The 27,395-nt window shown below is 45.9% G+C and overlaps 1 protein-coding gene across 5 annotated transcripts in view; it reads right to left on the bottom strand.

Annotated features, from left to right (window-relative positions):
- LOC115108531 (E3 ubiquitin-protein ligase LNX-like) overlaps positions 1 to 27,395 on the bottom strand; it is an 86,423-nt gene that overhangs the window by 44,951 nt on the left and 14,077 nt on the right. For 4 of the 5 annotated variants that reach the window (XM_029632994.2, XM_029632993.2, XM_029632992.2 and 1 more), the window contains exon 2: positions 25,761 to 26,333. In XM_029632994.2, the coding sequence (XP_029488854.2) occupies positions 25,761 to 26,242 (482 nt within the window). In that variant the 5' untranslated portion in view covers positions 26,243 to 26,333. Of the gene's footprint in view, positions 1 to 12,183; positions 12,805 to 25,760; positions 26,334 to 27,395 lie in introns of those variants that run through there. The other variant, XM_029632996.2, reaches the window with a different exon arrangement.

The following is a 27,395-nucleotide window of genomic DNA, read 5'->3' on the forward strand; positions in this document are numbered from 1 at the left end:
ACCCATATTCATGTTTATTTATTTAACCATTTGCACATTGTTACAACACTGTATATATACATAATATGACATTTGTAATGTCTTTATTATTTTGGAGTGTAATGTTTACTTTTCAGTTTTATTTTTTATTTCAGTTTTGTTTATTATCTACTTTACTTGCTTTGGTAATGTTAACATATGTTTCCCATGCCAATAAAGCCCCTTGAATTGAATTGAATTGAATTGAGAGAGAGGCACAGCGAGAGGGAGGCCGAGAGAGAGAGAGGGAGAGAGAGAGGCAGAGAGAGGCAGAGAGAGAGAGGGAGAGAGAGAGGCAGAGAGAGAGAGGGAGAGAGAGAGGCAGAGAGAGAGGGAGAGAGAGAGGCAGAGAGAGAGAGGGAGAGAGAGAGGCAGAGAGAGAGAGAGGGAGAGAGAGAGAGGCAGAGAGAGAGAGGGAGAGAGAGAGGCAGAGAGAGAGAGGCAGAGAGAGAGAGGGAGAGAGAGAGGCAGAGAGAGAGGCAGAGAGAGAGAGAGAGAGGCAGAGAGAGAGAGGCAGAGAGAGAGAGAGAGAGAGGCAGAGAGAGAGAGAGAGGCAGAGAGAGAGAGGGGGAGACAGAGTGGGAGGGATGGAGGGAGAGAGAGAGGGAGGGAAAGACAGACTGGGATGGAGGGAGGGAGACAGGGAGGGAGAGAGGGATGGAGGGAAAGACAGAGTGGGAGGGATGGAGGGAGGGAGAGAGGGAGGGAAAGACAGAGTGGGAGGGATGGAGGGAGGGAGGGATGGAGAGAGGGATGGAGGGAAATACAGAGTGGGAGGGATGGAGGGAGGGAGAGAGGGATGGAGGGAAAGACAGAGTGGGAGGGATGGAGGGAGGGAGGGATGGAGAGAGGGATGGAGGGAAAGACAGAGTGGGAGGGATGGAGGGAGGGAGAGAGGGAGGGAAAGACAGAGTGGGAGGGATGGAGGGAGGGAGGGAGGGAAAGACAGACTGGGATGGAGTAAGGGAGACAGGGAGGGAGAGAGGGATGGAGGGAAAGAAAGAGTGGGAGGGATGGAGGGAGGGAGGGAGGAAAGGGGGAGAGAATTAATGATGAACTGAAAGAACATTCATCAGTAGGCGTGCTGGTGTGTTGATTGGATTCTACTGCTTTCGCTCAGAAGAAATGTCAGCTGTATGATGAAGCGTCAGCTGAAATCCTCAATGACTGAATAGGGTTGAATCTCAGCTATAGGGTGTGACTTAACAACAAAACCTGTCAGGCCCGAGACGAACACGTGCAGGGCCCATATCACAGACACCCACAAACACAAAAACAGGTGGCTCCGCTGTGCTGGCAATCGTAAGTCTGGCTGATCTCATTTGGCAGGGTTGGTTTACCAACCCTTTGGGTGGCAGGTAGCCTAGCGGTTAAGAGCGTTGGGCCAGAAACCAAAAAGTCACTGGTTCGAATCCTCAAGCCAACTATTTGAAAAATCTGTTGACGTGAGCAAGGCACTTAACCCTAATTGCTTCTGTAAATTGCTCTGGATAAGAGCATCCACTAAAAGAGGTAAATGTAACAGTCTAAAATAAAACACCCCATCACGGACACGGCCCAACCCTGAGTCAATGAGGTCATCAGCCTCAGCTTTTAATCAGGATTTTTTCCCAATCAATATCCCATCATCAGCCAAATCCATGACCTCACATGACCAGCCAGGAACGCCGTATATGCACTAGTCATTTTTATTAGTGTGGCATTTCAAACAACAGTTTACCTCTCTGTACTCCTCTGTCCCTCATCTCCTTTTCCTCCATCCTGTGCTATCTTTTGTACTCTCTCCATCCATCCTTTCTGCTCTCCCCTCCTCTCTCTCTCCCTCCAACTTGTAACTCTCTTTCTGTCAGAGGAGAACAGCACAGCGAGTACAGAGCTGATTTATTCTCTCCTCGGCTTGGGAGAGTAGCTGGCTCTGAGCTCGCTACAATAACAGTGATTTCTCCATACATAACAGACTTTGCTGTAGGAGCACAGCACAATAGTGCATACGGTATCTAATGGTATCTTTCATGCAAATTCTGGAAATTGTCAGTGCTTCAATGTAAGTCTATAAGGCCCAAACCATGGCAGCTAAGAATGACTGCAGTGGGAATTGTGCTTGTATCATTCTTTCCAGGACTGTGAGAGTATTTTATGTGTTTGAGAGACACACTAAGGGTTATTAGGTACAGTATGTGGAGGTTCTTGTAAGTGTGTATGTGTGTGCACGTGTGTGAGCGTGAGAACCTTTCATGTAAAAGGCAATAAAAGGCAATCAAGGACAGCCTCCAGAGGACCTGTGTGTGGATAATACAGTATCTTCTATTCACTGTGCCTTTAGAGAGCTGTGTGTGAATAATACAGTATATTCTATTCACTGTGCCTTTAGAGGCCTGTGTGTGGATAATACAGTATATTCTATTCACTGTGCCTTTAGAGGCCTGTGTGTGGATAATACAGTATCTTCTATTCACTGTGCCTTTAGAGGCCTGTGTGTGGATAATACAGTATATCCTATTCACTGTGCCTTTAGAGGCCTGTGTGGATAATACAGTATCTTCTATTCACTGTGCCTTTAGAGGCCTGTGTGTGGATAATACAGTATCTTCTATTCACTGTGCCTTTAGAGGCCTGTGTGTGAATAATACAGTATCTTCTATTCACTGTGCCTTTAGAGGCCTGTGTGTGAATAATACAGTATCTTCTATTCACTGTGCCTTTAGAGGCCTGTGTGGATAATACAGTATCTTCTATTCACTGTGCCTTTAGAGGACCTGTGTGTGGATAATACAGTATCTTCTATTCACTGTGCCTTTAGAGGCCTGTGTGTGAATAATACAGTATCTTCTATTCACTGTGCCTTTAGAGGCCTGTGTGTGGATGATACAGTATCTTCTATTCACTGTGCCTTTAGAGGCCTGTGTGTGAATAATACAGTATCTTCTATTCACTGTGCCTTTAGAGGCCTGTGTGTGGATAATACAGTATCTTCTATTCACTGTGCCTTTAGAGGCCTGTGTGTGGATAATACAGTATCTTCTATTCACTGTGCCTTTAGAGGCCTGTGTGTGGATAATACAGTATCTTCTATTCACTGTGCCTTTAGAGGCCTGTGTGTGGATAATACAGTATCTTCTATTCACTGTGCCTTTAGAGGCCTGTGTGTGGATAATACAGTATCTTCTATTCACTGTGCCTTTAGAGGCCTGTGTGTGAATAATACAGTATCTTCTATTCACTGTGCCAGTATCTGTGTGTGGATGATACAGTATTCTATTCACTGTGCCTTTAGAGGCCTGTGTGTGAATAATACAGTATCTTCTATTCACTGTGCCTTTAGAGGCCTGTGTGGATAATACAGTATCTTCTATTCACTGTGCCTTTAGAGGCCTGTGTGTGGATAATACAGTATCTTCTATTCACTGTGCCTTTAGAGGCCTGTGTGTTTACAGTATCTTCTATTCACTGTGCCTTTAGAGGCCTGTGTGTGGATAATACAGTATCTTCTATTCACTGTGCCTTTAGAGGCCTGTGTGTGAGATAATACAGTATCTTCTATTCACTGTGCCTTTAGAGGCCTGTGTGTGGATAATACAGTATCTTCTATTCACTGTGCCTTTAGAGGCCTGTGTGGATGATACAGTATCTTCTATTCACTGTGCCTTTAGAGGCCTGTGTGTGGATGATACAGTATCTTCTATTCACTGTGCCTTTAGAGGCCTGTGTATCTTCTATTCACTGTGGATAATACAGTATCTTCTATTCACTGTGCCTTTAGAGGCCTGTGTGTGGATAATACAGTATCTTCTATTCACTGTGCCTTTCCAGAGGAGGCCTGTGTGTGATAATGAATAATACAGTATCTTCTATTCACTGTGCCTTTAGAGGCCTGTGTGTGGATGATACAGTATCTTCTATTCACTGTGCCTTTAGAGGCCTGTGTGTGGATAATACAGTATCTTCTATTCACTGTGCCTTTAGAGGCCTGTGTGGATAATACAGTATCTTCTATTCACTGTGCCTTTAGAGGCCTGTGTGTGGATAATACAGTATCTTCTATTCACTGTGCCTTTAGAGGCCTGTGTGGATAATACAGTATCTTCTATTCACTGTGCCTTTAGAGGCCTGTGTGTGGATAATACAGTATCTTCTATTCACTGTGCCTTTAGAGGCCTGTGTGTGAATAATACAGTATCTTCTATTCACTGTGCCTTTAGAGGCCTGTGTGTGGATAATACAGTATCTTCTATTCACTGCCTTTGCCTTTAGAGGCCTGTGTGTGGATAATACAGTATCTTCTATTCACTGTGCCTTTAGAGGCCTGTGTGTGGATAATACAGTATCTTCTATTCACTGTGCCTTTAGAGGCCTGTGTGTGAATAATACAGTATCTTCTATTCACTGTGCCTTTAGAGGCCTGTGTGTGGATAATACAGTATATTCTATTCACTGTGCCTTTAGAGGCCTGTGTGTGGATAATACAGTATCTTCTATTCACTGTGCCTTTAGAGGCCTGTGTGTGGATAATACAGTATATTCTATTCACTGTGCCTTTAGAGGCCTGTGTGTGGATGATACAGTATCTTCTATTCACTATGCCTTTAGAGGCCTGTGTGGATAATACAGTATCTTCTATTCACTGTGCCTTTAGAGGCCTGTGTGTGGATGATACAGTATCTTCTATTCACTGTGCCTCCAGAGGACCTGTGTGTGAATAATACAGTATCTTCTATTCACTGTGCCTTTAGAGGCCTGTGTGTGGATAATACAGTATCTTCTATTCACTGTGCCTTTAGAGGCCTGTGTGTGGATAATACAGTATCTTCTATTCACTGTGCCTTTAGAGGCCTGTGTGTGGATGATACAGTATCTTCTATTCACTGTGCCTTTAGAGGCCTGTGTGTGGATAATGTATCTTCTATTCACTGTGTGGATGATACAGTATCTTCTATTCACTGTGCCTTTAGAGGCCTGTGTGTGGATAATACAGTATCTTCTATTCACTGTGCCTTTAGAGGCCTGTGTGTGAATAATACAGTATCTTCTATTCACTGTGCCTCCAGAGGACCTGTGTGTGAATAATACAGTATCTTCTATTCACTGTGCCTTTAGAGGCCTGTGTGTGGATAATACAGTATCTTCTATTCACTGTGCCTTTAGAGGCCTGTGTGTGGATAATACAGTATCTTCTATTCACTGTGCCTTTAGAGGCCTGTGTGTGGATGATACAGTATCTTCTATTCACTGTGCCTTTAGAGGCCTGTGTGTGGATGATACAGTATCTTCTATTCACTGTGCCTTTAGAGGCCTGTGTGTGGATAATACAGTATCTTCTATTCACTGTGCCTTTAGAGGCCTGTGTGTGGATAATACAGTATCTTCTATTCACTGTGCCTTTAGAGGAGGCCTGTGTATCTTCTATTCACTGTGGATAATACAGTATCTTCTATTCACTGTGCCTTTCACTGGATAATGCCTTTCAGAGGCCTGTGTGTGGATAATACAGTATCTTCTATTCACTGTGCCTTTAGAGGCCTGTGTGTGGATAATACAGTATCTTCTATTCACTGTGCCTTTAGAGGCCTGTGTGTGGATAATACAGTATCTTCTATTCACTGTGCCTTTAGAGGCCTGTGTGTGGATAATACAGTATCTTCTATTCACTGTGCCTTTAGAGGCCTGTGTGGATAATACAGTATCTTCTATTCACTGTGCCTTTAGAGGCCTGTGTGGATAATACAGTATCTTCTATTCACTGTGCCTTTAGAGGCCTGTGTGGATAATACAGTATCTTCTATTCACTGTGCCTTTAGAGGCCTGTGTGTGGATAATACAGTATCTTCTATTCACTGTGCCTTTAGAGGCCTGTGTGTGAATAATACAGTATCTTCTATTCACTGTGCCTTTAGAGGCCTGTGTGTGGATAATACAGTATATTCTATTCACTGTGCCTTTAGAGGCCTGTGTGTGGATAATACAGTATCTTCTATTCACTGTGCCTTTAGAGGCCTGTGTGTGGATAATACAGTATCTTCTATTCACTGTGCCTTTAGAGGCCTGTGTGTGAATAATACAGTATCTTCTATTCACTGTGCCTTTAGATACAGTATCTTCTATTCACTGTGCCTGTGTGTGGATAATACAGTATATTCTATTCACTGTGCCTTTAGAGGCCTGTGTGTGGATAATACAGTATCTTCTATTCACTGTGCCTTTAGAGGCCTGTGTGTGGATAATACAGTATATTCTATTCACTGTGCCTTTAGAGGCCTGTGTGTGGATGATACAGTATCTTCTATTCACTATGCCTTTAGAGGCCTGTGTGGATAATACAGTATCTTCTATTCACTGTGCCTTTAGAGGCCTGTGTGTGGATGATACAGTATCTTCTATTCACTGTGCCTCCAGAGGACTGTGTGAATAATACAGTATCTTCTATTCACTGTGCCTTTAGAGGCCTGTGTGTGGATAATACAGTATCTTCTATTCACTGTGCCTTTAGAGGCCTGTGTGTGGATAATTCACAGTGTGGATATCTTCTATTCACTGTGCCTTTAGAGGCCTGTGTGTGGATGATACAGTATCTTCTATTCACTGTGCCTTTAGAGGCCTGTGTGTGGATAATACAGTATCTTCTATTCACTGTGCCTTTAGTATCTTCTATTCAGGCCTTTAGAGGCCTGTGTGGATAATACAGTATCTTCTATTCACTGTGCCTTTAGAGGCCTGTGTGTGATAATACAGTATCTTCTATTCACTGTGCCTTTAGAGGCCTGTGTGGATAATACAGTATCTTCTATTCACTGTGCCTTTAGAGGCCTGTGTGTGGATAATACAGTATCTTCTATTCACTGTGCCTTTAGAGGCCTGTGTGTGGATAATACAGTATCTTCTATTCACTAGAGGCCTGTGTGTGAATAATACAGGTGTGTGGATAATACAGTATCTTCTATTCACTGGCCTGTGTGTGGATAATACAGTATATTCTATTCACTGTGCCTTTAGAGGCCTGTGTATGGATGATACAGTATCTTCTATTCACTGTGCCTTTAGAGGCCTGTGTGTGGATGATACAGTATCTTCTATTCACTGTGCCTTTAGACTGTGCCTCCAGAGGCCTGTGTGGATAATACAGTATCTTCTATTCACTGTGCCTTTAGAGGCCTGTGTGTGGATAATACAGTATCTTCTATTCACTGTGCCTTTAGAGGCCTGTGTGTGGATGATACAGTATCTTCTATTCACTGTGCCTTTAGAGGCCTGTGTGTGGATAATACAGTATCTTCTATTCACTGTGCCTTTAGAGGCCTGTGTGTGGATAATACAGTATCTTCTATTCACTGTGCCTTTAGAGGCCTGCGTGTGGGTGTGGCTGTATAGTTATATGTACCTGAGTGTGCTAATAGATGTATATCTGTTCTAACCTCTGTATTGCATTTCATTCAAGTGGTTAGCTTACTTTTCCCTAACATGCTACTAATATAATGCCAGAGTAGCCTAGAGTGCAAAACATTTCACTTATCTGGCATTCTGTCAGAATGTGCAATATTTTGTGTGTATGTGTTTGTGTCATGGGTAAAGAACAACACCCCAATATCACCCCCTGTCAAAGCATCCCTTTCTGCTAGTATCTCACAGTTCTGGAGGTGCCACTCTGCATGCCTCTGCTCTCTATGGTCTCATGGTCAGGGAGCGGGCGGGTGGGCCTTGTTGCCGTGGGACACGTGCCTCCACCAGTCTTTCCAGCCCCCGTGGAAACAAGGTCACCACGGAAACTATCCCTGCAGCGCCTTACCATAGTTCCGCTGGGCCCCGTTTGTTCCCACTATGTGCCACAGTCTCTGGATGACGTGTAGCCTGGGGCGTGGCCAGGGGCGTGGCCAGTGGCGTGGCACAAGGCAGCCAGGGCATCACATCACTGATATGACAGATTAGACTAGATTAGATTAGCTTCTGCTTTCCTCTCATCTCCTCTCCTCCCTCTCGCCTCTGTCTCACTCTCTCTCCCTTTCTCTCTCTGTCTCTGAGATAGCTGTGCTCCACTGCAGTCTCTTTCTCTCTAAGTGTGTCCTAAACCAATCATATTGTTTAAGGCAAGCCAGCCCAGGCCCCAGAAATGAAGACAGATTCATAATGAACGCTCTATAGCACTGCAATGTGATTATCAGGGGAGTAGAGGGCATGTGTGCTGTGGGAGAGGTGAGACGTGTGTGTGTGTGTGTGTGTGTGTGTGTGTGTGTGTGTGTGTGTGTGTGTGTGTGTGTGTGGCAGTGCGTGTGTGTGTGTTATCGAAGAAATTGAGTGGATTTTGTATATGTTTGCAATCACTGGTCAGAATGGTCTCCAATGAGAAAGTCATTTGCGTATCCAGTTGGACAAGATTTTGTCTGTTGTCCTGATTTAATCATAACCTCTATACCCTCCTCTGCTCCACTCCTCTGACTCCAGCCTGACAGATGCGCTGAGACAGGGAGAGCCGCCTGACCGCAGAAAAAGGATTCATACTCAATACAAACAAAAGTTTAATTAGTGAAGCCAGCTCTCCACCTAGCCGCGAGGCTGATATGGGCCTGGGCTGGGATGGTAGTCAGGGTACGGTATGTCTTTCACTGGGGATGGAGCTGTGAGGGGAACGGCACCTCAGTACCTCCAGGCTCTGATCAGGCCCTACACCCAAACAAGGGCACTGCGTTCATCCACCTCTGGCCTGCTCGCCTCCCTACCACTGGACAGTTCCCGCTCAGCCCAGTCAAAACTGTTCGCTGCTCTGGCCCCCAATGGTGGAACAAACTCCCTCACGACGCCAGGACAGCGGAGTCAATCACCACCTTCCGGAGACACCTGAAACCCCACCTCTTTAAGGAATACCTAGGATAGGATAAAGTAATCCCTCTCACCCCCTCCCCTGAAAAGATTTAGATGCACTACTGTTCCACTGGAGGTCATAAGGTGAATGCACCAATTTGTAAGTCGCTCTGGATAAGAGCGTCTGCTAAATGACTTAAATGTAAATGTAAATGTAAATGGATGGGATGGACCTGGAATAAACAAACGCCTCTTATCGTTCAGATCTCCTGCTCTGTGGCCGGGAGGCGGGCTAATCCTGTTAGGATGTGTCCATGCGGAAGGCTCTGGGAGCACTGGGAGTACGCCGCAGCTCTCTTCACATCAAGCTTTAGGGGCGATCAAACACCTTGGAGATTCAGGTTGAAAGGACGGAAGCTAAACCAATCATAGTGTTTAAGGCAAGCCAGCCCAGGCCCCAGAAATGAAGACGGATTCATAATTAACGCTCTATAGCACTGCAATGTGATTATCAGGGGTGTAGAGGGCATGTGTGCTGGGGGAGGGGTGAGACGTGTGTGTGGCAGTGCATGTGTGTGTTATGGAAAAATAGAGTGGATTATGTATATGTTTGCAAAAGGGGTGGTAAGTGGACGCAGCGTTCATGTCTTTTGTGTGATTTTTTTGTGTTTGTGAGCATTTGTGCGGGTGTGTGTGTATAGTATGTACAGGGACACATGGAGAGAAACGTCATATACAGTAGGTGCTCTTGTGTGTGTGCCAGTGCTGCGTTTCAATTGGTGCTGACAGAGGGCAATGGTGGTAACTTTATTTTCGATTTCAATTTTCTCTCTCTCTCATAACATACAATACAATATAATTTCTCTCATAGAATAAAATCACTTTATTGGAAAACAGAGAAATACAGGGCAGACAACTGAGATAGAGGCAGAGAAAAGTGTAGTGAGAGAAGGAGAGAGCTATTAAATGCTGGAAGACTGCTCCTGGCTGTCAGGGCAGTGGATAAAGATTAACGGTGTGCCATGGATCTCCAGCCGGCTCTCCAGCCTGCTTTCGAGCTAGCTTTCCAGCCAGCTCTCCAGCCAGCTTTCCAGCCCGCTTTCCAGACAGCTTTCCAGCCAGCTTTCCAGACAGCTCTCCAGCCTGCTCTCCAGCCTGCTTTCCAGCTAGCTTTCCAGACAGCTCTCCAGACAGCTCTCCAGACAGCTTTCCAGCCAGCTTTCCAGCCTGCTTTCCAGCTAGCTTTCCAGACAGCTCTCCAGACAGCTTTCCAGCCTGCTTTCCAGCTAGCTTTCCAGACAGCTCTCCAGACAGCTCTCCAGACAGCTTTCCAGCCAGCATTCCAGCCTGCTTTCCAGCCTGCTTTCCAGCTAGCTTTCCAGACAGCTCTCCAGACAGCTCTCCAGACAGCTTTCCAGCCAGCTCTCCAGCCACCCAGAAAAACACTATCTGCATTTGTCTGCTCCCCTATCTATCGTGTCATAATCAACAAATATCCCCTGTCACAGAGACAGTGATGCGCACAGACACATAGAAACACACACAGATACACACTCATGGTATTTACAAACAATCCCTAATTGGAAAGACCCACATGCTGAACTATGGCAGCCGTATGCATGGACAGATGGGATGCAGGGCCAGGAAGTGACCTTATCCTCTCCTGTCTCCTCTCATCTCCCCTTCTCTCTCTCCTCTTTCCTCCTCTATACCCTTCTTTCTATTTCTAATCTATTCTCATTGCACCTCTTATCTCCTCCTTTAACATCCTCTCCCTCCCCTCTTTCTCCTTACCTCCTCTCCCCTTTTGTTACCTCTCCTCCCCCACCTGTTCTCTTCATTTCTTTCCTTTCTGTTCTTTCCATCTCTTTTCCTGGTCTCCTCTCCTATCTTATTCTCTCCTCTCTCCCTCTCCCCCTCTCCTCTCCCCATCTCTCTAGGATTCATGGCTGTCCAACAGGGAATCTGAGTGTCTGCAGGAGATAAAGCTTCACTCAATAGAGGATCCTCACAATGGAATGGGAGACTTTTTAAAGCGTTGCATTGTTCCCTGTATTCATGCAGCATAATGGGACATTTCCTTCAGACTGGGGACTGGCGAGGACAGAAGGATCCCAGCTTAGAGATCTGTGAGCCCCAGGTTTCACACGTCTGCTGAATATACCAATATCACTGAGAGAGACAGAAAGAATGCACTGAGGGCCAATATAGACTATTCCCGGAAAGACTCAGTCTATATGCATACAAAGAGAAGGAATGCCCACATGGTCAAACCGTATAAAGACTATACTGATATAGACACACTTAGAAACACACACACAGACCCAAACCTATATTCACAAATACGATTCAGCTGCACAGCCCAAACATCCACATACACAGCGCAATTCTCCACACTTGCAAACCTATAATGAAAATCAACAGAGTGCAGTACTTGTTTAGGCTTATTTTATGGAGGACGATGTCTATTTTAAAACATGAGAACCTGAGCCAGTGGAATGAAATACAGTAGGAAGTGAAAGTATCATCCACTCCTCAGTATGATGAATTCAGCTGGCTGGATGAGAGGGTTGTTGCCATGGTGTCAAAGTGCCTCAGTAAGAGTGTGTTTCACATTAACTATGACTGAATGGGCTCCTGAAGTGTCTGTGTGTGTCTGTGTGTGTGTGTGTGTGTGTGTGTGTGTGTGTGCATGGGGGGGGGGGGGGGTCAGTGCAAAGATGTGAATAAGCTGTGTGTGTGTGTGGATATGTTATGGTTGTTATTGTTGAATCAAACAGACACACTCACACAGGTATGGCCATGTATGTCCTCCACACCTAAATAACTTATGAATAACTCAATGTGCACACATACAGAGACCATCAAAGCGTTTAACAATAGCCGTACACAGGTTCACATTTTGGTACAAATAAATAGACTGCACGCACACACACAAAACAGGAAACACACACACAGAAACAACCCACAGTCCTGTTGAGAGCGCTCCCATGCTGCAGTGCTGCTCTGGAGCATCCAAACAGACCTTGTCTGCACAAAATCCTCTACCTGCCACAGCAACTGCATCCCGCTGCCAAGGCAACCGCATCCCGCTGCCATGGCCACTGCTACGGAAACCATTACCCAAGTCAATAACTGAGCAAATGGCCATAGAGCCATACACTCTCTTTACTGCCAGATTAAAACACAAACACACACACACGCACAAACGTGCACATACACAAACATACACTATCGCATTCACAATTGCGTGTGCATTCTCACACATACACACACACATACTGCAGGGCTGCATGGGCTGCTGCTGTTGGAGGAGAGTGATGGGGGTGAATGGATGCAGCAGGTCTATGCTGAGTGGGACAGTGGTACAGTACTCACAGCTCAGAGTAGAGGATGTGCAGGTTGCCCACATTGTCAGTGTAGTTGGCTGGGCTGAGCCAGGGTAGAACCAGCAGCAGTAGAGCCTTCATGGTCAATACACAGTCAGCTCTCTCTCGCTCTCTTTCTCTCTTTTCTCTTCCCTCTCTCCTTCTGCACTGGAGCTCTCTCCTCCTCCTTCCCTTCCTCCACCTCCTCCTCTCCGAGCCTGACCGTGCTGACTTCTTCCCTTCTTTCTTCGGAGTAGCTCTCAGGTCTAAATTACTCCCTTTCTTTTTTCTTTTCCTCCTTCTCCCGTTCCCTCTTTTCTGTCTCCTCCTGTCTCACTCTCTCTCCCTTAGAGAGGCTGTCTGGTCATCTCAGCTGCAGAGGCGAGCAGGCCAGCTGCCAGAGGTTGAAGACAGAGTGGAGGATGAAGAAGAAGAAGAAGCAGCAGCAGTAGAAGCAGGTGCAGAGAAGAAGTCCCGTGGAGGTAGATGATGTAGAGGAGGAGGAGGAGGAGGAAGAGGAGGGAGGAGACCCAGGGGAAAGTGGCACATTTGGAATACGATTTGAAATGTGCAGGCTATAATCTGCTCTGGGCACTAGCGAGGTGTAAGAGGATTTGCGCTCGTACGAGTGTGTGTGTATGTGTGTCAGAGGGAACAGCGCAGCCTGTGACTTATACTGCAGCAGGAACCACTGAGAGGGAGAGATGGAGCAGACCAAACAAATGGGGGGGGGGGGGGGGGGAGTACCTGGGGCTTCTCTGATTGGTCGCAATCCTCCTCCCTCTCTCTCTCTCTCTCTCACACACACACACACACGCACACACACACACACACACACACACCGCATTAACCTCCCCCTGCCCGCACATGAAGGATAATTGACAATGAGCAGGGGAGAGAACACACTGCACACAATATTCATTACAAAGATAGAAGCCTGTTTTTTCTGAATGGAGTGAAACAGACTGATAGAGAGAACAGGAAAGGAGAGTTAACTGTTATAATTATTCTTGACTGAACCAAACCAGTGGCCAAATGCCCAGCGATATATTCAGGGAAAGTGTTGTGGGGGTGTGTGAATTGGAACAGGGGAAGGGGGGGTCTAGACCATGTGACAGAGGCTAGACCATGTTTGATAAACCTGCAATCTTAAGGCATCCGCACGCTTCCCAGACGAAACAGCTTTGAAAAGTTTGTGCATACAGTGGGGCAAAAAAGTATTTAGTCAGCCACCAATTGTGCAAGTTCTCCCACTTAAAAAGATGAGAGAGGCCTGTAATTTTCATCATAGGTACACTTCAACTATGACAGGCAAAATGAGAAAAAAGAATCCAGAAAATCACATTGTAGGATTTTTAATGAATTTATTTGCAAATTATGGTGGAAAATAAGTATTTGGTCAATAACAAAAGTTTATCTCAATACTTTGTTATATACCCTTTGTTGTCAATGACAGAGGTCAAACGTTTTCTGTAAATCTTCACAAGGTTTTCACACACTGTTGCTGGTATTTTGGCCCATTCCTCCATGCAGATCTCCTCTAGAGCAGTGATGTTTTAGGGCTGTTGCTGGGCAACACGGACTTTCAACTCCCTCCAAAGATTTTCTATGGGGTTGAGATCTGGAGACTAGCTAGGCCACTCCAGGACCTTGAAATGCTTCTTACGATGCCACTCCTTCGTTGCCCGGGCGGTGTGTTTGGGATCATTGTCATGCTGAAAGACCCAGCCACGTTTCAACTTCAATGCCCTTGCTGATGGAAGGAGGTTTTCACTCAAAATCTCACGATACATGGCCCCATTCATTCTTTCCTTTTCACGGATCAGTCGTCCTGGTCCCTTTGCTGAAAAACAGCCCCAAAAGCATGATGTTTCCACCCCCATGCTTCACAGTAGGTATGGTGTTCTTTGGATGCAACTCAGCATTCTTTGTCCTCCAAACACGACGAGTTTAGTTTTTTACCAAAAAGTTATATTTTGGTTTCATCTGACCATATGCCATTCTCCCAATCTTCTACTGGATCATCCAAATGCTCTCTAACAAACTTCAGATGGGCCTGGACATGTACTGGCGTAAGCAGGGGGACACGTCTGGCACTGCAGGATTTGAGTCCCTGGCGGCGTAGTGTGTTACTGATGGTAGGCTATGTTACTTTGGTCCCAGCTCTCTGCAGGTCATTCACTAGGTCCCCCCGTGTGGTTCTGGGATTTTTGTGATCATTTTGACCCCACAGGGTGAGATCTTGCGTGGAGCCCCAGATCGAGGGAGATTATCAGTGGTCTTGTATGTCTTTAATTTCCTAATAATTGCTCCCACAGTTGATTTCTTCAAACCAAGCTGCTTACCTATTGCAGATTCAGACTTCCCAGCCTGATGCAGGTCTACAATTTTGTTTCTGGTGTCCTTTGACAGCTCTTTGGTCTTGGCCATAGTGGAGTTTGGAGTGTGACTGTTTGAGGTTGTGGACAGGTGTCTTTTATACTGATAACAAGTTCAAACTGGTGCCATTAATACAGGTAACGAGTGGAGGACAGAGGAGCCCCTTAAAGAAGAAGTTACAGGTCTTTGAGTGCCAGAAATCCTGCTTGTTTGTAGGTGACCAAATACTTATTTTCCACCATAATTTGCAAATAAATTCATTAAAAATCCTACAATGTGATTTTCTGGATTTTTTTTTCTCATTTTGTCTGTCATAGTTGAAGTGTATCTATGGTGAAAATTACTCTCAACTTTTTAAGTGGGAGAACTTGCACAATTGGTGGCTGACTAAATACTTTTTTGCCCCACTGTATATTATGACAACATTTTGCAACATTTTTGTTTGTTTCTGTGAGTTTTTTGGGGGCTGTTTGGGCAAATAAAATATAAATTCTGGAAGAAAGCCGAACTTCTGATCCGTAGTCTACGCTCTTTTGTCGGTGATTGATCAACAGTAGGGATTCTTCAATAAAGTCTTTATTGTCAATCATCGAGACACATGCACATTTTTTATTGTGAAATACTGCACCAAACTTCTTAGTTAAAATTGCATGACCAAGATCTCCTTGGTTAAAACGACAAAATTAATGACAGATTTCTTGCGTTATCTTAGAAGAATTCTGAATATTTTGAGGAAGTGTCCTGACATTAGTTACTTTTTTATGTCTCTATTTTAGGTTGGTCAGGGCGTGAGTTGGGGTGGGCATTCTATGTTTTGTTCTATGTTTGTATTTCTATGTGTTTGGCCTGGTATGGTTCCCTATCAGAGGCAGCTGTCAATCGTTGTCTCTGATTGAGAACCATACTTAGGCAGCCTGGTTTCGCCCTTGAGTTGTGGGTAGGTGTTTTCTGTTCTGTGTCTGCAACAGCCAGACCTGTTTCGGTCGTTCGCTCTGTTATTTTTGTGATTTCAGTGTTCATTAAATAAATATGGACATATACAACGCTGCACCTTGGTCCTCTCCTTCCAACAGCCGTTACAACCGTACTATTGCAGCTTTTTTTCTAATTTTTCAAGTGTCTTTTAAGGTAGTATCATTCGGCTAGACCACTTCGGCTGGGCGCCAGCCAAACTGAAGCATGCTACCACCTTTAGGCAATAACAAAACAAAAACAAATCATCATCTACACCTGATTAACTAAGCAGGGCTTAGGGTCTGATTTACAGTACACAGTGACTGACATTGGGCTGGGTATGGGAAGGTCAGCAGGTTGACATTTAAGAAGGTCAGCAGGTTTAAGAAGGTCAGCAGGTTTAAGAAGGTCAGCAGGTTTAAGAAGGTCAGCAGGTTGACATTTACACTACATGGCCAAAAGTCGAATATCTGCTCGTCGAATATCTCATTACAAAATCATGGCCTAATATTAATAAGAAGTTGGTCCCCCCTTTGCCATTCTTCTGGGGAGGTTTTCCACTAGATGTTTGAACATTGCTGCAGGGACTTGCTTCCATTCAGATACAAGAGCATTAGTGAGGTCGGGCACTGATGTTGGGCGATTAGGTTTGGCTCGCAATCGGCATTCCAATTCATCCCAAAAGTGTTCGATGTGGTTGAGGTCAGGGCTCTGTGCAGGCCAGTCTAGTTCTTCAACACCGACCTCAACAAACCATTTCTGTATGGACCTTGTAATTACACTGCACACTGCCCTAACCCATCTGGACAAGAGGAATACCTATGTAGGAATGCTGTTCATCGACTACAGCTCAGCATTTAACACCATAGTACTCTCCAAACTCGACATTAAGCTCGAGACCCTGGGTCTCGACCCCGCCCTGTGTAACTGGGTCCTGGACTTTCTGACGGGCCGCCCCCAGGTGGAGAGGGTAGGAAACAACATCTCCACCCTGCTGATCCTCAACACTGGGGCCCCACAATGGTGCGTTCTCAGCCCTCTCCTGTACTCCCTGTTCAGCCATGACTGCGTGGCCATGCATGCCTCCAACTCAATCATCAAGTTTGCAGATGACACTACAGTGGTAGGCTTGATTACCAACAACAACGAGACGTCCTACAGGGAGGAGGTGAGGGCCCTCGGAGTGTGGTGTCAGGAAAATAACCTCACATTCAACATCAACAAAACAAAGGAGATGATCGTGGACTTCAGGAAACAGCAGAGGGAGCACCCCCCTATCCACATCGACGGGACAGTAGTGGAGAAGGTGGAAAGTTTTAAGTTCTTCTGCGTACACATCATGGACAAACTGAAATGGTCCACCCACACAGACAGCGTGGTGAAGAACAGTGCCTCTTCAACCTTTAGTTTGTCACCAAAAACACTCAAACTTTTACTGATGCACAATCGAGAGCATCCTGTCGGGCTGTATCACCGCCTGGTACGGCAACTGCTCCGCCCACAACCGTAAGGCTCTCCAGAGGGTAGTGAGGTCTGCACAACGCATTACCGGGGGCAAACTACCTGCCCTCCAGGACACCTACAACACCCGATGTCACAGGAAGGCCAAAATGATCATTAAGGACAACAACCACCCTGACAACAGCCACTGCCTGTTCACCCCGCTATCATCCAGAAGGCAAGGTCAGTACAGGTGCATCAAAGCTGGGACCGAGAGACTGAAAAACAGCTTCTATCTCATGGCTATCAGACTGTAAAACAGTCATCACTAACATTGAGTGGCTGCTGCCAACTCAAATTTGATTTGATTTGATTTGTGCACGGGAGCATTGTCATGCTGAAACAGGAAAGGGCCTTACTGGAATGTGATTGTATGCGTAGAGTTAAGTGTAATGGGTTTCGTAGATGGAAGAAGGTGTGGACCAAAGCGCAGCGTGGTACGTGTTCATGATTTATTTAGCTGAACACTGAAATACAAAACACAACAACGTAAATAAACGAAAAAAACGAAACAGTCCCGTAAGGTGCAGAAAACACTAAACAGAAAATTAAACACCCACAACCAAAATGGGGAAAACAGGCTACCTAAGTATGATTCTCAATCAGAGACAACGAACAACACCTGCCTCTGATTGAGAACCATTCTAGGCCAAACACATAGAAAAAAGAACATAGACTACCCACCCCAACTCACACCCTGACCAACCTAAAACAAAGACATAACAAAGGAACCAAGGTCAGAACGTGACAGTAACCCCCCCAAAGGTGCGGACTCCGGCCGCAAAACCTGAACCTATCGGGGAGGGTCTGGGTGGGCGTCTGTCCGCGGTGGCGGCTCTGGCAAGCTCCTGACAGACGGGCGGCTCTGGCAGCTCAGGACAGACGGGCGACTCTGGCAGCTCAGGACAGACGGGCGACTCTGGCAGCTCAGGACAGACGGGCGACTCTGGCAGCTCAGGACAGACGGGCGACTCTGGCAGCTCAGGACAGACGGGAGACTCTGGCAGCTCAGGACAGACGGGCGACTCTGGCAGCTCAGGACAGACGGGCGACTCTGGCAGCTCAGGACAGACGGGCGACTCTGGCAGCTCAGGACAGACGGGCGGCTCTGGCAGCTGAGGACAGACGAGCGGCTCTGGCAGCTCAGGACAGACGGGCGGACCTGGAGGGAGGAGACGGAGAGACAGCCTGGTACGTGGGGCTGCCACAGGACCCACCAGGCTGGGGAGACCTACAGGAGGCCTGGTGCTTGGAGGAGGCACCGGATGGACCGGGCTGTGGGGGAGCACTTGTGCGCAGCCTTGGCACCACTCCTCCCGGCTGGATCACCATTTTAGCCCGGACCATCCAGAGTGCAGGCACAAGTTGAACCGGGATGAGGGTGAGCACTGGAGATCTGGTGCATACCACTCGCACCTCTTCCTTAGGCTCAATACCCACATTCACATTCATAACCCCACCGGGCTATGAGTGCATATTGGTGACACCGTGCGCTTGACCGCATAACACGGTGCCTGACCAGTACGGTGCTTCTTCCAGTAAGCACGAGGAGTGGGCTCAGGTCTCCAACCTGACTCTGAACGTGACATTGAGATTTACCTTCACTGGAACTAAGGGGCCAAGCCCGAACCATGAAAAACAGCCCCAGACCATTATTCCTCCTCCACCAAACTTTAAATTTGGCACTATTCATTCGGACAGGTAGCATTCTCCTGGCATCCGCCAAACCCAAATTTGAGCTCTTCAGTAAGGCCTATCTACTGCCAATGTTTACAATATGATTGCATGGCTGTGTGCTCGATTTTATACACCTGTCAGCAGTGTGGCTGAAATAGCAGAATCCACTACTTTGAAGGGGTGTCCACATACTTTTGTATATATAGTGTACCTAGTAACCTTTAGTGTGTTTCTCAAATAATTTTGGCCATGTGGTGTATTGTAAAAATTGGCTATATTGTAAAAGTTACCTAAATTGAAGGATAGGGTTAGGCATTATGGTTAGCAGTGTGGTAAGGTTAGGGTTAAGGTTAGGGTTAGGTGACAACTCTGCAGAGCTGCCTCCAGAACAAGATTCATGACGGGAAACGCTAACCTGCAGGAGGTCATGGGGGGGGCGGGGGGGGGACTGTATTGACCAATAAAGTTGGGCACCTTAAGGTTGCATAAGGGCTGGTCACAGAGCTGCCTCCAGAACAAGATTCATGACGGGAAACGCTAACCTGCAGGAGGTCATGGGGGGGGGGGGACTGTATTGATTAATAACGTTGGGCACCTTAAGGTTGCATAAGGGCTGGTCACAGAGCTAGCAGACAGAAGACATGCAAATGAAGCAGACTGTTTTTGTTTTGAGTGTTTACAGGGCTAGATAGATAGAGCTCTCTCTTTTCATCTTGTCCTCTCTTTTCATCTCTCTCATCTCTCCTCTTTCTCTGCCCCTCTCTCTCCTCTCATCTCCCTCTTCTCTGTCATCCTTCTCTTCAGCTGTAAATAGAGCGCCTGAGAGAGTGACTGACCGATGGTGGTTAGAGAACTTAGATCTCCACTCATGTTATCAAGTAACACTTCAAGCTTGCAGCTTCCCTCATTTATCTCCTTTCTATCTCTCCATCTCTCCCTCCTCTCAATTCCTCTCCCACTATATTTCATTACCACTCTGTCCCACATTGATTCTCTCCTTTAAAGCTTTCCTCTATCCTCTCTTGCTCTCTTCTGTTCATCTTTGTTTTCTCTCTCTTGTCCCCATCTCTCTACAGCAGGCCTATCTAACAGCTCCTCTCCTCTCCTCTCTGTGCTAGTGGTTAGTAGTGGTTAGTAGAGGTTAGGGAACCTGAAGAATGAGTAAGTCTCAGTGTAGTGCTGTCTTGTCTGGAACATTGTACATCCAGTACATACACAACACAAACACACAGGCCTGCACGTAAGCATCCAGTACATACACAACACAAACGCACAGGCCTGCACGTAAGCATCCAGTACATACACAACACAAACACACAGGCCTGCACGTAAGCATCCAGTACATACACAACACAAACACACAGCCCTGCACGTAAGCATCCAGTACATACACAACACAAACGCACAGGCCTGCACGTAAGCATTCAGTACATACACAACACAAACACACAGGCCTGCACGTAAGTATCCAGTACATACACAACACAAACACACGGGCCTGTGCATACACGTGCAGGCCTGTGTGTTTATGTTGTGTATGTACTGGATGCTAACATGCCTGCTAACATGCCTGCACGTAACCATCCAGTACATACACAACACAACCACACAGGCCTGCACGTTAGCATTCAGTATACACACAACACAAACACACAGGCCTGGAAGTAAGCATTCAGTACATACACAACACAAACACACAGGCCTGCACGTAAGCATTCAGTACATACACAACACAAACACACAGGCCTGCACGTAAGCATTCAGTACATACACAACACAAACACACAGGCCTGCACGTAAGCATTCAGTACATACACAACACAAACACACAGGCCTGCACGTAAGCATTCAGTACATACACAACACAAACACACAGGCCTGCACGTAAGCATTCAGTACATACACAACACAAACACACAGGCCTGCACGTAAGCATTCAGTACATACACAACACAAACACACAGGCCTGCACGTAAGCATTCAGTACATACACAACACAAACGCACAGGCCTGCACATAAGCATTCAGTACATACACACAGGCCTGCACGTAAGCATTCAGTACATACACAACACAAACACACAGGCCTCCACGTAAGCATTCAGTACATACACAACACAAACACACAGGCCTGCACGTAAGCATTCAGTACATACACAACACAAACACACAGGCCTGCACGTAAGCATTCAGTACATACACAACACAAACACACAGGCCTGCACGTAAGCATTCAGTACATACACAACACAAACACACAGGCCTGCACGTAAGCATTCAGTACATACACACAGGCCTGCACGTAAGCATTCAGTACATACACAACACAAACACACAGGCCTGCACGTAAGCATTCAGTACATACACAACACAAACGCACAGGCCTGCACATAAGCATTCAGTACATACACACAGGCCTGCACGTAAGCATTCAGTACATACCCAACACAAACACACAGGCCTGCACGTAAGCATTCAGTACATACACAACACAAACACACAGGCCTGCACGTAAGCATTCAGTACATACACAACACAAACACACAGGCCTGCACGTAAGCATTCAGTACATACACATGCACACAGAGCCAAGCATTCAAGCACCCATCCTCTAGCATTGGCTATCCATATTGACAGACTAGAATCAAATCTATTTTCATGTCCACAGGGTCACCGATGTGTCCCAAATTGCACCCTATTCCCTTTGTAGTGCACTACTTCTGACCAGGGCCCATAGTGGACTCTACTGGGTACTTTTTGGGATTCTCACCATGTATGAACACAAAACAATGACCTAAATCTCACCAATACTCAACTCACAAAACGCATCAGCACGCAAAGGGATTTGTAACTTTCTGTTTATTACATGCTTTGACAAAGTTATTTACTTGACTTTTGCAGGGTAATCTGAATTTAGACAAATCCTTCCCCAATCCCACATTACGTATACAGCAGCACTCCCCAAACAGCGTGTACATATACTGAGAGGCATGACAACCCAGGCTACAGGCATAGCAACACCAAACATGGGAGGAATCAATGCACACCTGCCTGGACAAGCTAACAACCCAATGGCTTGTCCAAAATATGAACGGACAAATACAATAATCAAATCAAGTCAAATGTTATTTGTCACATGAGCCGAATACAACAGTGAAATGCTTACTTACAAGCCCTTAACCAACAATGCAGTTTTAAGAAAATATGTGCTAAGTAAAAAATAGACAAGTAAAAAATATGAAATAAAAGTAACAAATAATTAAAGAGCAGCAGTAAAATAACAATTGCGAGGCTATATACAGGGGGTACTGATACAGAGTCAATGTGGAGGCTATATACAGGGGGGTACTGATACAGAGTCAATGTGGAGGCTATATACAGGGGGTACTGATACAGAGTCAATGTGGAGGCTATATACAGGGGGGTACTGATACAGAGTCAATGTGGAGACTATATACAGGGGGTACTGATACAGAGTCAATGTGGAGGCTATATACAGGGGGTACCGGTACAGAGTCAATGTGGAGACTATATACAGGGGGTACTGGTACAGAGTCAACGTGGAGGCTATATACAGGGGGTACCGGTACAGAGTTAATGTGGAGACTATATATGCTGCAGTAGTTTATGTGTCGGGGGGCTAGGGTCAGTTTGTTATATCTGGAGTACTTCTCTTGTCCTAATCGGTGTCCTGTGTGAATCTAAGTGTGCGTTCTCTTATTCTCTCCTTCTCTCTTTCTTTCTCTCTCTCGGAGGACCTGAGCCCTAGGACCATGCCCCAGGACTACCTGACATGATGACTCCTTGCTGTCCCCAGTCCACCTGGCCGTGCTGCTGCTCCAGTTTCAACTGTTCTGCCTTATTATTATTCGACCATGCTGGTCATTTATGAACATTTGAACATCTTGGCCATGTTCTGTTATAATCTCCACCCGGCACAGCCAGAAGAGGACTGGCCACCCCACATAGCCTGGTTCCTCTCTAGGTTTCTTCCTAGGTTTTGGCCTTTCTAGGGAGTTTTTCCTAGCCACCGTGCTTCTACACCTGCATTGCTTGCTGTTTGGGGTTTTAGGCTGGGTTTCTGTACAGCACTTTGAGATATCAGCTGATGTACGAAGGGCTATATAAATACATTTGATTTGATTTGATTTGATATATACAGGGGGTACTGATACAGAGTCAATGTGGAGGCTATATACAGGGGGGTACCGGTACAGAGTCAATGTGGAGACTATATACAGGGGGTACTGGTGCAGAGTCAATGTGGAGGCTATATACAGGGGGGTACCGGTACAGAGTCAATGTGGAGACTATATACAGGGGGTACTGGTACAGAGTCAATGTGGAGGCTATATACAGGGGGTACCGGTACAGAGTCAATGTGGAGGCTATATACTGGGGGGTACCGGTACAGAGTCAATGTGGAGGCTATATACAGGGGGTACCGGTACAGAGTCAATGTGGAGGCTATATACAGGGGGTACCAGTACAGAGTCAATGTGGAGACTATATACAGGGGGGTACCGGTACAGAGTCAATGTGGAGACTATATACAGGGGGTACCGGTACAGAGTCACTGTGGAGGCTATATACAGGGGGTACCGGTACAGAGTCAATGTGGAGACTATATACAGGGGGTACCGGTACAGAGTCAATGTGGAGGCTATATACAGGGGGTACTGATACAGAGTCAATGTGGAGGCTATATACAGGGGGTACTGATACAGAGTCAATGTGGAGGCTATATACAGGGGGTACTGATACAGAGTCAATGTGGAGGCTATATACAGGGGGTACTGATACAGAGTCAATGTGGAGGCTATATACAGGGGGGTACTGATACAGAGTCAATGTGGAGGCTATATACAGGGGGGTACTGATACAGAGTCAATGTGGAGGCTATATACAGGGGGGTACTGATACAGAGTCAATGTGCAGGGGCACCGGTTACTTGAGGTAATTGATGTAGAGTTAAAGTGACTATGCATAGATAATAAAAAGAGAATAGCAGCAGAATCTAAACACAATCATTGCAACACACACGCTAAAGTACAAATAGTTCACATATTTTCACTGGGAAAGGCACTTGATTAACTTTCATGGAAAACTCACTGTAAAATGATTTGTAAGCAAAACACAGGCTATAAACACCTGCCTATAAACACATACCTAATGACTTACGACATTAAACACTGCATCATAAACGTAACACATACTTGCAATTCTGCATGACCACAAGGACACAACCACAATTACTGGATCGCAAACACAACCACAAACACAAGACCACAAACACTGAACCGAAAACGCACAACCACAACCACAAGCAGACAGGACCAAAGTTCAACTACCAGTACAAGAGTGTGAATCAGGCTGGATGGGCATCCCCAGTCAAGCCAGAGTGCCTCTTGTCTTCCCCCTAGGACGTAGCCTCCCCCCTCCACAGATAAATAACGCCTCCTGACTCCTCCTGACTATCCAAGAGAGGAGCTGGTCCCCAGAGACCCCTAGACCACTCACATCACATCACCTCCACACACCGCAATACAACACTCACACACCATGAACGAAACGGAGAGGAAACCTGGGAGCCTAGGGAGAGATAGAGAGAGAAAAAGGGAGGAGGGAGAAGTAAGTGGGAGACCCAGGACACCAGAGGATGAATATGGGGGAGGAGAAGGGAAGAGAAAGGTGGTAAACTTGGAGGGGATTGCAGTATCAGGAGATAGAGGTTATGCAATCACTATCAATATTCAGTTCAATGGGAAACACATTGTTGTACAGTAGCAGTGCATAGCTATGGAGATGCACTTGTAATTATCTCCCAGGCCTCTGGGCTAACAGAGTGTTAACGAGCGCTAATGAAGAGAGGAGCCCAGACACTGAACAACGAGCAGTCAAACCTCTGGCTATTTAATGATATGTAAACAGAGGAGCTCGGCTGGTTCAGATGAAAGAGCCAGGGTGAGGAAGTGTACTCTCTCCCCCTGGGACTGGAGGGAAGGGAGACAATAGGGATGTTTGGTGTATGTTAACTGGAGGTCAACACAGTTTTATCACAACAACATTATGAGCCCTGAGAGAGAGGAGCAGATGAGGAGACCAGAACACAAAAACACACATGCAGCAGTTATTATGGGGGCTGCAATATCTAACCATATTTAGGAAAACATACAGTATAGTCACTCTGTGTATACAGTGGGTGAGGAAGTCTCTCTGCTCTTACAGTAGATTGTGGGTAAACGTGTGTAGGGGTAGCCTCCTCTTCAAGTGTGTAAATGCATGTTGTGGTTTTCAGTGTTTCTGCTACCTGTTCTTGATGTGAGCCTCCATATCTCCTTGAGGCAGGGTTTCAGTGCAGTGGGCTAAGGTGTGTTGGGGTAATATGTTATTACAGTAGATAGTGTGTTAGGGTGTGTTGGGGTCATATGTTATTACAGTAGATATTGTGTTAGGGTGTGTTGGGGTCATATGTTATTACAGTAGATATTGTGTTAAGGTGTGTTGGGGTCATATGTTATTACAGTAGATATTGTGTTAGGGTGTGTTGGGGTCATATGTTATTACAGTAGATAGTGTGTTAGGGTGTGTTGGGGTCATATGTTATTACAGTAGATAGTGTGTTAGGGTGTGTTGGGGGAATATGTTATTACAGTATATATTGTGTTAGGGTGTGTTGGGGTAATATGTTATTACAGTAGATAGTGTGTTAGGGGGTGTGTTAGATAGGGTTAGGGTGTGTTGGGGTAATATGTTATTACAGTAGATATTGTGTTAGGGTGTGTTGAGGTAATATGTTATTACAGTAGATATTGTGTTAGGGTGTGTTGTGGTACTATGTTATTACAGTAGATAGTGTGTTAGGGTGTGTTGGGGTCATATGTTATTACAGTAGATAGTGTGTTAGGGTGTGTTGGGGGAATATATTATTACAGTAGATATTGTGTTAAGGTGTGTTGGGGTAATATGTTATTAGAGTAGATATTGTGTTATGGTGTGTTGGGGTAATATGTTATTACAGTAGAAATGTTATTCCAGTCCATAGTGGGTTAGGGTGTGTTGGGGTACTGGACCTACCTATTCTTGATGTGAGCCCCCAACTCTCCTCGGGGCAGTGTATCGGTGCAGTGGTCAGAGAAGGGGCAGGCCACGGCCAGCTTGTCCAGTAGCTTGTGCACCAGCAGGCTGGACTTGCGGCAGTTCTGCAGCATGAGATGGGTTCGGTCCACGGGGCAGAAGTCACTCTCCAGCAGGAAGCTGGTCAGACACTCCTGGCAGTAGGTGTGTCCGCAGGGCGTGTCCAGCGGCCTGATGAGTGGCTGCAGACAGATATGACACATCAGGTCATCGTCCACCTTGTCTTGGTACAGGTACTCATGGTTCTCCTCTATCAAATGTCTCTGGCCGCACGTCTGGCACAGGTCAGGGGGAGGTGACTCCATGCCGCCGTAGCCAATCATGGCAGGTGGTGGTGGTCGTGGTGGGGGTGGTTGTGGTGGGGGTGATGATGCCATCACCATTGCCATGGGAATCTCAGGAATCTCCTCCTGGCTACTCATGAAGAGGGCAGGGCTAAGTTTGGCCGAGGGAGGCTTGGTTTGGTGCTGTGGGAGATCAGGTGAATTTCACCGAATGTAGAGGTCCATGGAGCTGTATAAAGAGACAAGAGAGTGGCATTGATATTGTTTCTAGCTGGAAGCTGTTCATAATCTTAGTATTCTGTGAGATGAGCTAGAGAACTTGGTGTTGCATATTAACACAGGCAGGCAGGCAGGCAGGCAGGCACACACCCACCCACACACACACACAAAGCAGTGAAATACCTAGCAGCAATCCAGCCACTGTGAGAATAGCATCAGAACTAATGTCTCTTTTCTCATTTCACTCCTTTTGATGTAGATGTTTCTCTTCTGGCAGAGAAGACTGATATCCAACACTGAGAAACTCATTTCTCTCTTGCTACAGAAACATCAATACTCCTTATCCCAACACCAAAAACACAGAGAGAGAAATAATCTATGACACACACTTTACTGTCTGCAGCTATTCAGATTCAATCCATGTGTACCGTGTGGGACATACAGACGCAGGACTGTAATTTGATCACTCTTTGCTGAGAATATTCCTGCACAGCAGGAACTGCAGACTTGTAGTGTATTTGAGCGATAAAAAGGCTTCTAAAGTTTGTAATTTCCACTTTAAAATGTCCGACATTAAAAATGTATCAAACCCTGAAGAACATTTCCATTCATTATAATCCACATAATAATCCACATTTCCCATTGCTGCAGAATCATTTTCCGGTTGTAGCAAACTGGCTTATATTAAGATCTCTCACGGATTCCCCCGGTACTGCTGCTCATTCCGTGGACCAGTTCCAGAGGTCTACGTCACCAGCCTCTAGGCATCACTGAACTGTCTCATTACGCACACCTGATTCCAATTCCCCTGATTAGTAGTTGTATTTACAGTGGGGAGAACAAGTATTTGAAACACTGCCGATTTTGCAGGTTTTCCTACTTACAAAGCATATAGGGGGTCTGTAATTTTTTTATCATAAGTACACTTCAACTGTGAGAGACGAAATCTAAAACAAAAATCCAGAAAATCACATTGTATGATTTTTAAGTAATTAATTTGCATTTTATTGCATGACATAAGTATTTGATCACCTACCAACCAGTAAGAATTCCGGCTCTCACAGACCTGTTA

Source organism: Oncorhynchus nerka, linkage group LG24 (genome assembly GCF_034236695.1).
Source record: "Oncorhynchus nerka isolate Pitt River linkage group LG24, Oner_Uvic_2.0, whole genome shotgun sequence".
NCBI lineage: Eukaryota > Metazoa > Chordata > Actinopteri > Salmoniformes > Salmonidae > Oncorhynchus > Oncorhynchus nerka.